This window comes from Oreochromis niloticus, linkage group LG3 (assembly GCF_001858045.2).
Source record: "Oreochromis niloticus isolate F11D_XX linkage group LG3, O_niloticus_UMD_NMBU, whole genome shotgun sequence".
In the NCBI taxonomy this organism is placed as follows: Eukaryota; Metazoa; Chordata; class Actinopteri; order Cichliformes; family Cichlidae; genus Oreochromis; species Oreochromis niloticus.
Window position 1 is genome coordinate 50,963,776 of NC_031967.2, and position 17,732 is coordinate 50,981,507.

The 17,732-nt window shown below is 41.7% G+C and overlaps 1 protein-coding gene across 1 annotated transcript in view; it reads left to right on the top strand.

Moving 5' to 3' along the window:
• The window catches only part of LOC112845982 (NXPE family member 3-like), a 37,597-nt gene that overhangs the window by 17,881 nt on the left and 1,984 nt on the right, over positions 1–17,732 (top strand). Inside the window, exons 2-5 of the mRNA XM_025905150.1 lie at positions 4,620–5,072; positions 6,751–7,040; positions 7,453–7,523; positions 17,489–17,695. Of these exons, the coding sequence (XP_025760935.1) occupies positions 4,620–5,072; positions 6,751–7,040; positions 7,453–7,523; positions 17,489–17,695 (1,021 nt within the window). The remainder of the gene's footprint in view (positions 1–4,619; positions 5,073–6,750; positions 7,041–7,452; positions 7,524–17,488; positions 17,696–17,732) is intronic.

The following is a 17,732-nucleotide window of genomic DNA, read 5'->3' on the forward strand; positions in this document are numbered from 1 at the left end:
ACATAATCCCTCTTACGCCGCTGCTTGCCTCTCCTGTAGGGCCAGGATTCAGAAAGCAGCGGTGGAGTGACACCAGAAAACTGGGCTGAGGGTGAAGCTGGGAGCACTGGAGACTGCACTGAGGGCGACCCTGGAGACTGCACTGAGGGCGACTGCGAGGCCGCTGAATGAGCAGAGGGAGGCTGCGAGGCCGCTGAATGAGCAGAGGGAGGCTGCGAGGCCGCTGAATGAGCAGAGGGAGGCTGCGAGGCCGCTGAATGAGCAGAGGGAGGCTGCGAGGCAGCTAACTGAGCTGAGAATGACTGCGGGGCAGCTAACTGAGCTGAGAGCTGCAGAGCAGGCGATAAGCCGTTCCTATCGTTATCTGCCGCACAGAACACAGCCCCTGAATGAACAGTCAAACAGTCCGAAAATGGAAAAGAGTCCTCACTCACCACAGCCGGCGAATTAGAAGTCCGAACGTCCGGCTGTGGGGTGGCGTGCCGGCGGCGCGATCGGCGTTTTCTCCCCGCAGATGGCTCCGACGAGCCGGGCAAGTTCACCTCCGACGAGTCGGGCAGCGAGGCAGGGGTGGCGGAGAGAAGGTGAGGTGTGTGCCGGAGAAAAGCCTGCATGGTCGGAGAAAGAGACTCCAATAGCCATGGCAGGCAGGAAAAGAGCCGTTGTAGCCGGCTTTCCACTGCGCGGCGAAGCTCTTCCGGTGGATGCTCCAGCCACAGGCCGAGAAGATTCTCCACATTGTAGGTGACGTCGTCCCGGAGCTCCTCGGACGGATTTGTTGCTGCTGGGTCCATGGTGGCTGGTTCGTGCTGTCACGGTTCGCGGGTGCAAGCCGTGTGGAATTATTTTAGGACCAAAACAGCAGCTCAGGTGCAGGTGAGTATTTATTGAAGGAAGGACAACGAACAACAAAGGTACTGGGAAAAAGAAACTAAAGCCTAAACTGGGTCATACTAACAAAACAAACCAGAACGCAGATGCGGGGAGGTCCGAGGAAACACACACGGAGAGACGCAGGGACATCGAGGGGAAACAACACAGACGAACCAGCAACGACAAAGACACCAGACAGGACTAAAATACACTCAGAGAACACAGGGAGATTACACACAGGTGGGGGACACAGCTGGGAGTGATTAATGTGACGAGACAAGGGAGGCAACTGAAAACACTCACATGAGACACAGACCTTCACAATAAAACCGGAAATACATACACACAAAGACACAGACTAGGAAACGCGGACTTAACACAGGAGTAGACGGCAGAACAGAACAACACTAAACAGCAGGGAGAACAGAACCAAAATCACAGTAAAATAATAATAATACTAAAACATAAACACGGAGTCACAGACACCGGATCATGACAAGCAGCTTCAATAAACACTTTGATGAAATGATAATTACTGCAATGATAAGATGATGGTTATGTAAAATAATCCCTGTAATTCCACACTGGCATTTAACTTTGTGCCAGAGTGTAACATTTCTTTTTAAATGTATGTTTTCAAGTCATGGTTTGTTCAGTCTGTCATGGTTACACTGTGTGGCAGACAGGAGGATGGACACAAATTCAAGACTTGGAACGCGGAAAAGTAAGCTTAAAACGGCAGCTTCATTTGCTGCGAAAATTCCACACTGAATTTAGGAAAAAACTAAACAAGAAAATAGAAACATGAAATAACAAGGGAGTTAAACTGGCACAGAGAACTAGGAAAAAAACTAAGTGCATGGGAGAAGAGCACACAGCACTGAGGAGGTTTGATGGTTAACAAACAGGGAAAGACTGAGGAATAAAATACACAGGCAGGATAACGAGAGGTTAAGAGCAACAGCAGGAAACATAGCTGGGACAAATCAGACATAGTGAGACAAGGGGAAAGCAAAACTAGACACACTGCACACAGGACAGTGACTATCAAAACAGGAAGCACGACATTCATAAAGACGCAGACTAGACACTGAGATGTGGAAACATGGAAGACATGGGAACAGAGGAAACATGAAGTACAGAGACAAAAATAACTGGAACACAGAAAAGGTATAGTGACAGAGAACAAAGACAAGCATAAAACACACAGAGAAAAAAAAATGATATAAAAAGAATACAGTACAAAACCTAAACTAGAGACATGACACCAGGATCACAGGGGAGACACAGAAACAGAACAGAAAACCAGAAACTATAAATACAACACAAACAGAAAACAATTATTCAAAGAATACAATTTAAATCACAAACACAAACACAGGGTCACCAGACCCAGTGCCGGGACACATTCTAGAAAACTGTTTCAGGTTGAATGTGTTTAGATGAATAATAATAAATAAATAATATTGTCAGGTAAAACAACTATGACTATTAACAAGAAATGATGTTTATATACTGAATATGCTGTCTTACAATGAATTCAAAATGACATGCTATGGTATTTTATTTTCAAAATTATCCAAATGTATGATACTAGTAGTCTTCTGGGATAATTTCAACAAATAATAACTTTTTCCATTTGTGTTTTCTGAAATGTCAAAGTGATGCAACTATACACATGGTACTTTTATGATTAGTGAAAAAAGTAATAATGGTGAAAATGTTGAAAATATTTCATAAAACAGAGGGCCCCATGATCTTTATGGCTAGTCATTTTGTTTCTTGTTTTGTTTCTCTTAAATCTCATGTCACCTTGGTTACAAACATCTCTTTTTCTTCCTCCCCCAACTGCTCTTCCACCTTTTTAACCGGTTCACGCTGAGGAAACCATTTTCAGGAAAACCACTCTCCTTTTTCCCCCTCCCCCCCTTTTTAAATTTAATTTTTTGACCTATTATACACTGTATTCCACGTTTCTCTACCATACAATCAAAAATTGTTTTCACCCAGACCACCTGGATGGACGAGAGCTCATACACACACACACGTACATGTATGCATGTATGTACGCATGTATGTACATGCATACACGTAAATCTATATGCATATATAGGCATATGCATATACACACATAAAAAAATCTGGGTGGACTAAAGTAGAAAAAACATGTTATGCTATCCTTAATATACAACTAATTCCTATATATATATACTATTGTCAGAACATGTAATCAATATATAAGCGTAAAAGAAATTTCCATCACAATATATTACAAGTAATAATTTAATGATTCAATGACTATTGAATAAAGAGCTAGATTAGATTAGATAAAACTTTATTAATCCCTCGGGTGGGTTCCTCTGGGAAATTCAGCTGACATGCATTATACATTGCAAGTAAGATAGTGAAAGCAGGAAATGTCATGTCAAGTGGAATCATTGATTATATCAGTGGTTCCCAAACTTTTTTTGCCAGGCCCCCCTTTTTTACAAGAAAAATGTTCGCGCCCCCCCACAACCTAACCCCCCCCCAAACACATCCTCCAAACACACACACCCATATTTTGCTCCATTGCGGTTTATTTCACACCTCAAACATTTAGTAAACAATTAAGCAAATACAAGTAAACGGCAATAAATTACAGGTAGTAATAAAATATACTACTAACTCTTTTACGCTGCGTCCACACCTACACGGGTATTTTTGAAAACGCAGCTGTTTCTATGCGTTTGGGCTTTTCGTCAACACGTAAACGGCGTTGCGATTCACCGAAAATGGAGATTATTTAAAACTCCTTTTTTAAGTTTATGTGTGGACGAGGATTTCAGAGTTCGTCACACAACGTCAAAGGTATGTGCCTCTTTTCACGTCACGCTGTGCGCCACGTTATTGTTTACATGAGATGAATTGCAGAATGGCAGATAGAGACAAAATACTGTTTCTGTTAATCTGACTATCTTCAGGTTTTACACGCTTACATATACACACGCAGTTACTGTCCCTCCATTTAGAAAGGCAGAGGTGTCACGGTGTTATTATTTTACGTGTAGTTGGTTTTTTTCCTGTGTAATAATATTCAACATTGCTGTCAATACATTTTTCAAAAAATGCCTCTCTGTGCAAAATGGGTTTAAACACATAAACAGCTGTGGGATACTGTTTGACCGTGATTTGAACCGGGGGTAACAAATTACGGCAGGATCAGCCTGATATTATTTGTATCCCGCTGTAACTTTACTGTATAAAGAGCTAACATGTCCAAAATGTCAGGAGTAGTTATTACAAGAAGTGTTTGTGAACTAAAAATCAAGAATGTGGGATACTGTTTGTCTGTGATTTGGAGAGCCCAGCGCTGCTCCCGATGCAGGGAAAACTAATTTTGCAGGGGAGACCTACCTTGGCACTTGTTCAGGTGAAGCCAAAGGGAAGATATGCTTCATCATATTTTCCTGTCTTTGGCTTGGAAGGAAGTTGGTTTGAAAACATATTTGGCGATGCTTCATCTCCTGCTTTGCGTTTATGTGGGAGCCCCGTCAAAAACTTGTCCACAGTGTCCAAGCGCTCTTTTTTTTTTCTTTTTTCTTTTCATACCGCCCCCCTCCCTGTAATGGCTCTGCGCCCCCTCTAGGGGGCGGGCCCCACACTTTGGGAACCTCTGGATTATATTGTGTTTAAAATTAAACACAGACTTCTTTTGTTTGAAACATTTATATAACTGCCATGCTATCTCCCTTTTCCAATTTCAGAAGAAAATAAACACTACCTACATCATCCCCTACCCAAGAGATGCCATTGTAACTCAACCTGTTGACATACATCACAACTTCTGCAAGTTAAAACCACTGTCCTCTGAGGAGACTCTTGAAGAACAACTTCTGCTAGAGTCCATTGCTTGGCCTGAAACCCCATCTTTACCATCACCTCTTTTTATGAACAGCAGCAGTGATCCAGCCCACAGCACCTTCACCATTCTCCCCAGGAAGAGAGAGGGACAGTGGCAAATAGGGGATAAACTGGAGGCCCTGATCAAAATACATGACTTGATGGGCCGTCCAAAGAAGTATGGGGGAGACGTCTTACTTGCCCGGCTGCACAACCCCACCCTTGGTGCTGGTGTTGCAGGACAAGTGGTGGATCATCTCAATGGTTCCTACTCTGCTTTATTCTCTTTACTCTGGGAAGGAAGCACACAGGTTGAGGTGATGATAAAACTTATCATTTTTTATTGTTACTGGAGTTGTGAGTTTATCTATGTATTTGTAATTGCTAGCAGATTTAAGATAGGAATGCTTAATTTAGCCCATATTTGTGAAATTTATTGTTGCATCAACTGAAATAATAATGAAATAAAAAGAAAAAATTAATAACAAAAAATAATAAGACTAGTAATTTATTAAATAGCAATAAAAAAAAGCTAAAAATTAAATAAAATAATATGTGTATTTTAGTATTCAAGGGCCTCACATTCTACAGAATAAAAGAAGTGTATGAACAAAAATAAGTGATTAAGAAAATAACACATCACCCTGTGATGACTAATATTGCTGTAGTAGCAATATTTCACAGCTATGGATAATGAGGTACTTAGTCTAAGGTGAGTTTCAAGCTGACTTGCTTTAAGGAACACTTAATGACTAGATACTTGATGTTATGCTAAAGCACCAATGCTAAAAATTCTTATAAAAGATAGTATCTTAGCTGTTCCCTGCATGTAGCGCTCCACTTACCACAGGGTCCATAGTTACCTTCACCCTCCACCGAGTTGTTGTACCCTCCTGCCCAGGAGGGTCATGTCACTATTATTTACACACACACACACACACACACACATATATATATATATATATATGTGTAGAGAGGGAGAGAGAGAGAGAGAGAGAGAGAGAGAGAGAGAGAGATAATAGTGAGATGTGAAATAAAATAGTGAAATAATAGTGAGATGACGCTCTGGGATTATAGCCAGAGGCCAACAATGATGGAGGAGGCAGAATCCCTTCAGGTTCAGGATACTTACTTAATCCCTAAGGAAATTATGTGGCTTTGGAAACTTGGCAGATGATGAGCAGTGGAGGTGGAGACTCTCAGGCTCAAAAGACATGGGAGGCTTGGACTCATCTGGGATGGGAAACAGGCTCGGGCTCACCTTCAGGGTCAAAGTGCACAGGACCCACAGGTGTGTGATCTCAGGCACACAAGGACCCATGTGTGTGAAAGTGGCTCAGGTTGTGCGTGGATTCATGGACGTGCAGTCTCCCCAGGATGTGGGAAGCCTCAGATTAAGAAAGCTAATGGTCACAGGAATAATTTCCATCCTATCTCCAATTTACCATTTCTATCAAAAATTCTTGAAAAGATAGTCGCCACACAACTCCACTCATACTTAACTAATAATAATCACTTCCCTCCCTCTTTTTAAGTCCAGAGTCAAAACTCACCTGTTCACAATAGCCTATTCCACATAAACTTTTCCATCCTGCTACTTTAATTTATTTTATTTATTTACTCAACGTTTTATCCTTATTATTCTGTAAATTGATATGTTTGTTGTTGTTATTGCTTGTGTACAGTGTCCTTGAGTGTTTTGAAAGGCACTTTCTTAAATAAAATGTATTATTATTATTATTATTATTATTATTATTATTATTATTATGATTGTTATAAGAGGTGACACTTCAGGAGACTGGATGCTTCCTGGTGCCAGATCAAAGGTTCAGATCTATGCTGGCCTGCAGGGACTATTTATATCAACAACTTCACATTTACTGTAGCACAATGAAGCTCTGTTAAATAATATTTAACAGTTCCATGTGCCAGATCCATGTTATTTATACTTCTGTAAGACCCAAATTTCAAAACTTTGATTATTTGTTCTACCAGGTGACACTGGTTCATCCCAGTGAGGCAGTCACTGAGCTGCGCAGGGTGAACATAGAAGAACCCGACAGGATCTACTTCAAGAGTCAGTTCCGCTCGAGCTTGCTCACTAGAACAACCACCTGCAACGTATGTCTACGTCCAACCCAACCTGTGTGCAACTACACTGATTTACGTACAGGTGAGCCATGGTTCTGCTATAAGCCAGCAAATATGAGTTGTGACACCAGGATCAGCAACTACAATGGAGGATATAAAGCAAGCCTGACAACCATGGAGAAGCTTTTTCAGAGGTGAGCAATACCTGTGGTGTTAAATTTCAGGAGTTACTAAAATCAGATCTAAATTAATGCAAGGGAAAATAAGTGCTACTTTGTAAATGCTTTCAAAACACATGAAATAAATCCCCTCACTTTTTAATATTTGCTAGAGAGGGAACTATGTAGCTTGCTACCTGGAAAAATGTTCCATATTTTCTCTATTTTTTCAGAAGCTTAATGATTGGTAGTTTATAACTCGAGCTATTTTTGCTGCCTACTGAGCCTAAAATTTTCATTGTCAGTAGTGATGTGCCATTGTTACCTAAATATGACAATGATAAAAATTTGAATTTGATTGACTGTATTTAATATGTCTCTAGTTTAAAAATCATTTTAATACTTTCCAATTTTTGTGAAAAGATTTTATTGTGTGTACTTTCCTCAGTGGCGTAAACATGAAAGTCTCCATTCCAGCTTCAGGACCTGCCAATGTCACTGTTTTTCCAAAACAGAAAGGTAAAAATACAAATCTTACCGCTGACATCTATATCTTAATCTTCATATCTATATCTTCCCTGGCCACTCTGTGGGGATGGTGTTCGCTCTGTGTCGTAGTGCGATGACACCCAGTTTGTGCTCCAATGGTCAAACTTTAAATACTTATCTGTGTGGGTTAGTTTATGGTACACATCAACTTTTAAATGTCCCTCATTACTGATGGAAATCTCACAGTCCAAGAAGGCTAACCTGACACCTTTCTCCCTGGTGAACATGATGTATTGGTCCACCAACTAAATGTGATCAGTGAATTGTGGTAAGTCCTGAGATTTGATTTTCATCCACATACCAGAAGGAAGCAGCATGGTGATGCGATGATTAGCACAGCAAGAAGGGAAGAAGGTCCTGAGTTCGATTCCACCATTAGGCCGGGGCCTTTCTGTCTGGAGTTTGCATGTTCTCCCCGTGTTTGCGTTGGTTCTTTCAGGGTACTGTGGCTTCCTCCCACAGTCCAAAGACATGCAGTATGTGGGGTTAGGTTAATTGGTCATTCTAAATTGCCCATAGGTGTGAATGTGGGTGCAAATGGTTGCTTGTCTCTATGTGTTTGATGGACTATTTTACATACAAGGGGTATGTGAAATAGGTGGAATTAAGACACAGTTCCAAAAGTAAACACACTTGGTCAGTGCTGAGAGTGGTCCTGTTGCTGAGGTTGGGGTCATGCTGTAATCTCTTACGAACTACCTCCAACACTTACGTGACTGGAACACAAGTGAAGAGAGATGCAACATCGTACGAGACCATGTTTTCATCTGCCTCCATAACGTCATCTCTCACCTTCTCAACAAAATCCAAGGTGTTCTGGATGTGGTGTTCAGAGCTACCTACCAATGGGTTGAGGATCAAAGCCAGAAATTGGAGATGCTATAGGTCACATGTGTCAAACTCAAGGCTCGCGGGCCACATCCGGCCCAGCATACATTTATATCTGGCCCGCGAGATCATTTTATATAGATGTATTATTATTGTTATGCATGGCCCGGCGATATGAGGTGCTAATAACACACAAACTACAGATCCCATAATGCAGCGCTGCAGCCTCCTTGCCCAACACTAGGCTACCTGGGAACATTCCCGTGTCAATCAAGTCAAACTTCTGTTATTGCGAAGCTAGCCGCGCACAATGGCGAAGAGAAAAGTTGATTCTGAAAGCAGAGCCTTTCAATGCCAGTGGGTGACTGAATATATGTTTACAGACATTGCTGGTAAACCCGTGTGTTTTATTAGTGGAGCTAATGTGGCTGTAATTAAGGGATTTAATTTAAGACGGCACTATGAGACAAAACATCAGGATAAGCTGAAAAACTACAGAAAGTAGAAGAGCTAAAGAAGAATCTGACATTTCAGCAGACGTTTTTCACCAGAGCAAAATCACAAAGTGAAGCTGTTGTGAAAGCAAGTTTTATTGTAGCAGAGGAGATAGCCAAATCAGCCCGGTACCACTCTGAAGAGCTGCATGATGAAGGTGTGCAACGTCTTGTGTCCAGACAAAACACAGATTTTGGCAAATGTGAGCCTGAGGAGAAATACGATTGCTGATCGGGTTTGTGAGATGGCCACTGATTTAAGAACACAGTTGTAAAACTTTATTGCATACTCTCTTGCTGTGGATGAAAGTACAGACATGATGGACATTGCACAGCTGGCCATCTTCATCCGTGGAGTGTAAATATTGGACATTAAATCGATGCACGGTACAATGACAGGAAAAGACATTTTTGAAAACGTATTTCAAAGTGTAACCGACATGAAACTGCCCTGGGACAACAGATGGAGCGCTGGTGTTGTATGGTGAAAAAAGCGGACTAGTCAGCAGGATGTAGGATCTAGTAAAGATGCAGGAGGAGAACTGTACTGGTGAGTTATCAGCATATCACTGCATCATACACCAGGAAAGGCTGTGTGGTAAAATCCTAAAAATGGAGCATTTAATGATCACTGTAACGCAAACTGTAAATTTTATCTGAAATAAAAGTTTAAATCACCGTTAATTTCAGTCTTTTATGTGGGAAATAGATTCAGAGTTTGCCGACAATTCTTATCATACAGAGGTCCGTTGGCTGAGTTGGGGAAAAGTTCTCAATTGAGTTTTTGAGCTCAGCAAGGAAACCTGTCAGTTCATGGACATGTATGATGCTGTGAAGGCATTTCAAGTGAAGCTGTCACAAATGCACCAGTGCAACCTGCCTCACTTTCCCTGTTGCCAAGTAATGTTGAACCAAGTCAGCGCAACAGTGTTCCCAAATGCGCACTTTGCTGATAAACTGAGCGCACTGAGTTCGCACGGCGCTTTGGTGACTTTGAAGCACAAAAAGAGAAACTGCACCAGTGCAGATTCAGATGGAGCTGCAGTGTAATGGGACACTCAAGGCAAAGTACGACACTGAATGGCCCGCATAGTTTATTAGTTCCACTCCTGAAGCAATGCCCCAGCTCCCTCTACATGCCGCTCAAACCTTGTGCATGCTTTCATTTATTTTTTTCTGGGGCTTTTGGCAGCATGTTCATATTTCTAACTTGCATAATTTTGACAGGAGCAAAATATTTAAAGTTAAAGTTTATTTTTTTTAAGTGTATTTGTTCTGGAATTATATTCCTGTCTGTTTTTATTCATATTTATGTTTAAACGTAAGCCCCATGCCCTTGGTACCGGGGGCAAAAAGGAGGAGATCACGTTAACACGGGGTGAGAAATATAAGTCCAGACATGTGTGGTGTCCACAAAAACCTCTGAATCTCCAGCCCGTTCTCACTCCCGAGCCGTAACATGCCGACGTTTTGTCACGTCCCGCGGCGTTCCTGAGGAAGGCGAAAGGAGACCTTCGGCGTTCTTATGGTACGCGGTGGGTTATGGCTGAAATCCAGTGCAATGGCGCTCCCGCGGTAATAGACGTTCCAGCCCTGTATTCCAGCCCTAAGCCTAACCTTATCCCTAGCCCTAACCATAACCTTATTCCTGACCATAACCAGGACTTTAATGACGTTAAATAGCGTGTTTCTAAGTGATTTGAAGAAAAAGAGCGAACATGTGTAGATTGAGTCCAGACAGTTCTCATATTTCCTCATTTTTCCGAGGTCGTCATTTAGGAACGTGGTGGGTAGCCGAAAACGTAATATGTTGACGATTTGTCACCTAGCGTAAAATGTTACGCTTTGGGAGTGAGAACGTGTTGGAATCTCAGCTAAAATGTCATATAAACCATTTCTACAACCACTAAACACATCGAAAACAAGCCATGATTAAACGAGCAGTTACATAAATGCGCAGAAGACCGCTAAACAAACAAAACCGAACCAGAAATTCTCCAGACTTCATATAACCAGCTAAAGATAGGCTGGTTAGCTTCCAGAGCTATCACTGACTCCACACACCAAGTTTCACCACGCTCTGACCAAAATTCACTGAATGAGCCACAGAAGAAGACCACAAAAACACACAGCGGCGCAAATGCGCTAACACAGAGATTGGCTTACCGTCCCGATTTCCTCCGTTATTTTCGCCGGTAGCCGGTAGCCACGTGATTATCAGAAGTTACTATGCCTACCTAGCCGCATCAGTGCCATTTTCCGTCAACAACCTCCATTTTAGACCCACCTACAGACACGTGACTGGACAGACGCCACATGCAGCAAATTTGGGCCCACGTGGATTTTGGCATCGCAACGTCTGATTGGTTGAAGTAACGTGAACATGGCATCATTACTTTGATTCTATTGGCTAAAATGATTAAAAAGAGGTGTCAATCATGCAAATTGACCAAAAGAAACAAAAGTTACAGCCCCTCTGAGTTTAAAGAGCCAGAGACCAATTAAACGCTTCATGCGCACGGCAGAAAAGGGCCATTACCATGTAAATGTGTGGTTAATTCTTCAAAAACTATATTTTAAAAAAAGCATTTTTAGGCCTGTTAATAAAATGAATTAATTTCTGCTCTTTAATACCTAAAAAAATTCAACTGGCATGGTGTCCAATTGTGTGCCAAAATTGGACATTTTTGTACAACGTCTGGATATTCATGTAGTGACAGTGCTGTAATTTTTCACTGTTTTACTTTAGAAACATAAATCTTTGCACAGATGATGTTTATATGTTGGTTACTGAAATTCTGGAACCAAATGTGATCTGAGGCATATTTTTAAAAGGGTTATATGCTAAAAATTAAAAAAAAAAATTAGGCTAGGATAAAATGTACTTACTTTTTCTGTGTTCCAGTCTCAGTAACTTTGACACAGTAATATCTGCTTCAATATTTACACCTCTGATGAAATCTCACAAGTGTTAGCTTTATTTTGATACCAAGATTGTAAGGACAGTGTTTGTAATTGCAGAGAAATAATCAATTAAATTTGGGCATTACATTTTCGAGCAGGAAGCTCAGAAACCCCCTTGGGGCTTAAGAGGTTAAAAAACATTGTTTATCTTGTTTGGCCCGCGACCTAAAGTGTGCCTTGAGTTTTGGCCCCCTGTGCAACTGAGTTTGACACCCCTGCTATAGGTGATCGAGTAGATCATGCAGGCAATTGGTTTATGAATCTTCGGTAAACCATAAAGACTTGGTGTAGATTCCTCTGTGGTATGAGGTCCGAACAATAGCATTGTCTTGTTCTAACTGCTTCAGACAGTCTATCACCGTCTTCCAGTAACCACTTCCTGGGTCTTGTTTCAGGGGCTCACAAGTATTTTGTAACTGAGCAGTGACAAAGTTTTCTCACTATAGTCTCTCTGGTTTAGCAAAACTGTGCACTTGCCCTTTTTTGCCAGAAGGATGATACTGTTGTTGTCATTGCTAAGCAATGCAATTGCTTTCTCTCTTCCATGTTGATGTTGGATGCTGGGGGCTTTGCATTGCTGAGACAGGTTGAAACTTTCATACGTATTTGCTCTGCTTCTTTTTAGATTTTAGCACGCCGATGGTGAAATTTGTTTATCTCACCTGTTCATTGAGCAGCTGGTGCTGTGCCTTTTGGAGGACGTTTGTTGCTCAGAGGACCTTAACTGAAGAGCACATTTGCAGACTTCTGGGAGTAATCCTGTTTGCATCTGAAGCTGAATCTCAGATCAATTACTTCCATGTGAGCAGTCTCGTGTTGACACCCTACGCTTAGCCTTTGATTAAGTGATAAAAATTGATGCTCACATGGTGCACCCTGACACAGAACTGACATTTCCGCATTTTGTATTGATTAGAGATAGACTGATAGAATCCTGACACTCACACAGAATACCAACACATCCACTTGCTGGTGCCGGAAAATGATTTTCCAGGTGGCTCATATAACCCCATGGTAAGGCATATGGAATATGATAAAACTTTGGAGCGGAAAATGGCCTGATTTAATTGGCCAGACATCCGAATGGATGTGCACTGGTGGTGGGCATTCTGGCCGAAGTGTCAGCTGGTTAACCAGCCTGGTATTACAAAAGCAGCTTTGCATCCATTACCATTAATGGTGGTCCCATTTGAGCACATTAGCATGATCAGGCCATTTCACCGGAGGTCATGAGAATATCGCTTTGTAATAGTTCTGGCGATTAAGTAATGTAATATCCCTAAGCACTGCAACTGTGCACCATTTCTGCAAAGAGTGTGGTGTAGGCACCATTTTAAGTCGTCTCCGCATTTAGCATACCACATCTCATTCATGTCTTTTCACACTAAAAGAGCAGTAGAAATTACTGGCCATTAAATCAGTTCAGTCTACCATCCTCAGATGGACAGGCTGGTGTATTGACTACCCCAAGATGAATGAAGTGTCACAGTTCGTTGCTTATCCCATGCCATGGGTTAATGACCTCCTGAAACAGTTAGGCACTGCTTGATCTTTCAGGACAATGCATTTGACCAAGGGCTTCTGGCAGATTCCCTTGTCTCCAGAGTCTAAGGAAAAAACATCTTTCTACCCTCTGTACAGTTTGTACCAAAATAAATAATAAATAAATAAATACAATTTTATTTATATAGCATCTTTCTGGACAGAATCACAAAGTGCTGCATATAAGATAAAAAATAATAAAATGGTAAAACAGACAATGTAAAACAGGCAAAAATTTAACCAAAAACAGTTTTAAAAAGGTGAGTTTTGAGTTGTTTTTTAAAAACAACTACCAAGTCCACAGTTCTGAATGTATGAGGGAGAGAGTTCCAGTCTCGGGCCCACAGTGGCAAAAGCTCTATCACCCTTAGTTCTCATCTTAGTCTGTTTTATAGCAAGTAAGCCCTGATCAGATGACCTCAGGGACCTGCTAGGGGCATAGGGCTGTAGCAGATTGGAGATGTAGGGAGGTGCCAGTCCATGCAAGGCTCTAAATGTCATGACCAGGATCTTAAAATGTACTCTAAATTCAACAGGAAGCCAGTGTAGCTGAAATAGCAATGGTGTCACATGTGAATACTTGGAGGATTTTGTCAACAGCCTAGCTTCAGTGTTTTGCACAACCTGCAGACTATCAAGAGAACCTTTGCTTAGACACATAAATAAAGAGTTACAATAGTCCAAGCGTGAGGAAATAAATGCATGTGTAGCAATCTCCAGTTCAGGGCGAAATAAAATAGGACTTAACTTGGCCACATTTCTTAAATGATAAAAACAAGACTGAACCAGAGATTTCAGATGCCCATCCAATCTGAGAGTCGAGTCAAAAGTGTCACCTAAATCCCTGATAGAAGATTTAACATACACAGAAAATACAACTGAATATCATCAGCATAACAGTGATAAGAAATGTTCTCAAAAGAGCCCATTATATGCTGAAGGGCGAGAAGATATATTAAGAACAATAAAGGCCCCAAATCCAAACCCTGAGGGACACCACAAGTAAGGGAGGTAGAGGATGACCTAAAATCGGAGACTACCACAGAAAAAGATTGGATATGTAGATATGAGGAGAACCACTCCAAGGCAGTACCTGATACACCAACCCAATGTTTAAGCCTTTCAAGGAGGATGTGGTGGTCAACAGTGTCAAAAGGGGCCAGGGGGGCCGATGGTGCGATATGGCAGCCTTGCTTCTGTCAGTTTTCCCCAGGGCAGCTGTGGCTACAACAGTAGCTTGCCTCCACCAGTGTGTGAATGTAAGAGTGAATGAATAGTGGAATTGTAAAGCACTTTGAGGGTCTCGAAAAGCGCTATATAAATGCAATCCATTATTATTATTGTTATTATTATTATTATTATTAAAAGCCGATGTTTGGTTCAACATAGGTAGGACCAAGCATTTTCCCGCATCACTGCTCATCAAAATGTCACTTGAGACCCTAATAAGGGCTATTTCTGTGGAGTGAGCTCTGCGAAAGCCGGACTGAAACTTATCGCAAATGCTATGTTTGTCCAGAGCCGCTATAAGTTGCTTGGCTACAACCTTTTCTAGAAGCTTAGCAATTAACGGTAATTTAGAGATAGGTCTGTAGCTGCTCCAAAGAGAGGGGTCGAGCTGAGGTTTTTTTTAAGTGGGAGAACAGCAGCATTTTTAAAATAAACCGGAACTATACCAGACGCCAGTGAAGAGTTGATTAGAGTGAGCACAGATGGACCAATAACCTGGAAGACATTTTTGAATAATGATGCCGGTACAATGTCAAGTGGACAAGAGGATGCTTTCACTGAATTCACTAGTTTTGCCAGCTCAGGTAGTAGAACAGGAGAGAAGGTATCCAAAATGACAGGCCGAGATGAGGTGGAGATAGACATAACAGGTGTTGAATGAGAAAAATTCATTCTTACGCAGGAAGAGCAGGAGTAACAATGCCACTAATGGTGTTAAATAGCACCTTAGGATTACCTCTGTTCTTTGTAACCAAGTGTGAGAAATAGGAAGCCCTTAATGCATCTCTGATCGCATTATTAAAAGAAGCTAAAAGGTCCTTTAGGTAGAGGAGATGAACAGTTAGGTGAGTTTTCCTCCACGTGCGCTCCGCTTTACGACAATAATGTTTTAGATAATGAGTGCTGTCATTTAGCCAAGGAGGAGATTTGCAGGCAGAAACTCTCCTCGTTTTAACAGGACAAATTTCATCTAAAATAAAAACGTAATAATTATTCAAAAGATTGGTTCAATAGTCAACATCATTATGAGGAGATAGCTGTAGGTTAAAAGCATCCGCAAATTTCTCCGCTGTGGAGGAGTCTAAGATACGAGAGCTAACCTTCCTTTGAACAGGGGAGGAAAGCTCATTAAAAGACAGTTTAAAAACAATAACATGGTGATCAGAAATAAAAATGTCCTCAGAGCAAATAAGATCAATATTTAAACCCAAAGTAAAAACAAGGTCCAGTGTGTGACCTTTGCTACGCGTAGGACCAGACACATGCTGAGCAAAATGAAATGAGTCCATAATATTGATAAAATCTCCGGCAAAAGGGTCGGAGTCATCATCAGTGTGTATTTTAAAGTCCCCAACTATGAGCAACCTAGACAACTTCATAGTCGAGCATAAGAAGTCACTGAGCTCCGACAAAAATAACCTATTTGAGCCAGGTGGACAATACAACACAGCACAGTAAAACGGATCCTTGTTTCCAATTTTAAGCAGCTCCAGCTCAAACGAAAGAAAATGTCCAATTTTCACGGAGCGGCAGGAGAAACAGTCCTGGAAAGCCACAGCGAGAACACCACCCCGACCAGAAACTCTAGGCTGGGTAATAAAAGTATAGCCATCCGGGCAGAGTTCAACAAATGACAAATAGTCTATGTCCCACTGCCAGGTCTCAGCCAGGAATTAAAAAATCCAGTTTTTTAGATAATATAAAATCAACAAGAATGATTTATTAGACGGAGATCGAGTGTTAGAAAACGCCATATTCAGCGAAGTAGAAGCCTCCGTATTTGCGGAGGCTCAAGTTAAAGGACGTAGATACTCAGGGTTTGAACCATCACGCTCGTAGAATCCACTCACCGAGGGAAGTAAAAAGAAGAGTCTGGATAAACCCTCCTCAGGCAGGCCGGTCTCAAAGAGCCGGGCCCAGCGTATCCAAACAGGGACGTGGAAAACAAGTCCCCCTCCATGGAGCTTCTCTGAGCACAGGAGACAAGTCACGTTGGGCGTCACTTACCAGCCAAACCCCGCCGCCAGTAAAGCCTGAGCTTTACCTGAATACCTCCTCTTCTCCCTCTCCTTCTCCGTGGTCTAGAGGATCCGCCGAAATTGCCCGACGAGGATCCAGCTGATGGAAGAGGGTGGAAAATGCCGAAGGAAGTCGAAGAGAAATCGTGAGGCATCATAGAGGATCAAATGGATAGCAAAGCCAGACAATCATACACCAAGGCAGCAAATACATCATTAAAACAAAATGAGAACAACAGAGCAGAAAGAGCCAAACACAGGCGCCATCATACTGGAAGTTCAGAACCAATTTGTCCCACTTCTATTCAGCTTGTTTGGAGCCCCAGACACTTTCCAGCACCTCATGGACCAAGTGCTGTGTCTGCACACTGCATATTCTGCCTACCTGCATGATGTCATCATAAACAGTGACACCTGGGTGCAGCATGTGCTGCGGTCCTCGAGTCTCTGAGGCAGGCAGGGCTCACGGCCAACTCAAAGAAGTGTGCGATTGGACAGAGGGAGGTACAGTATCTGGTGTATGATTTTAGTTGTAGCTTTTAAACTACTGCAGTGCTGTGGTAGTTTATTGGGTGTTGCTGTACATGCACATGTGTTAATCTCAAGCGTAGTGCATTTGTATTGATTGGTTGGAGAATCAAAAAAGAGTCCTAAACATATTGAATACAAATCCATTGTGCAAGAATCAAAAATGACATTCACCAGATTAGAAGATTAGAAACATAAAAACAAAAGCAGTACTTTTGTCAGATTTTAATTGAGTTTTATTGCTACATACAGGTTAAGGAAAGGCTTTGTTTGTTTGTTTTTCATATTAAGTAAAGATACACACACATATGTCTGTTTTACTGCTTACCAGGTCAGTCAGAAGTGAGCAGCAGCAGTGTGGAGTCTGAACCCTCTGGCTATTACTACCAGGGTGTGTGGCGAGCACTAGGTGGGACCACGGTTCATCAGTTCAACACTTCCTCAGCCATCACTCAGTGTCTGAAAGGAAAGCAGGTCTATATGTATGGAGACTCCACAATGAGGCAGTGGTTTGAGTACCTTAATGCATCACTACCAGGTAGCTGCTCTGCAAACCTGGCAAACAACAATATTTT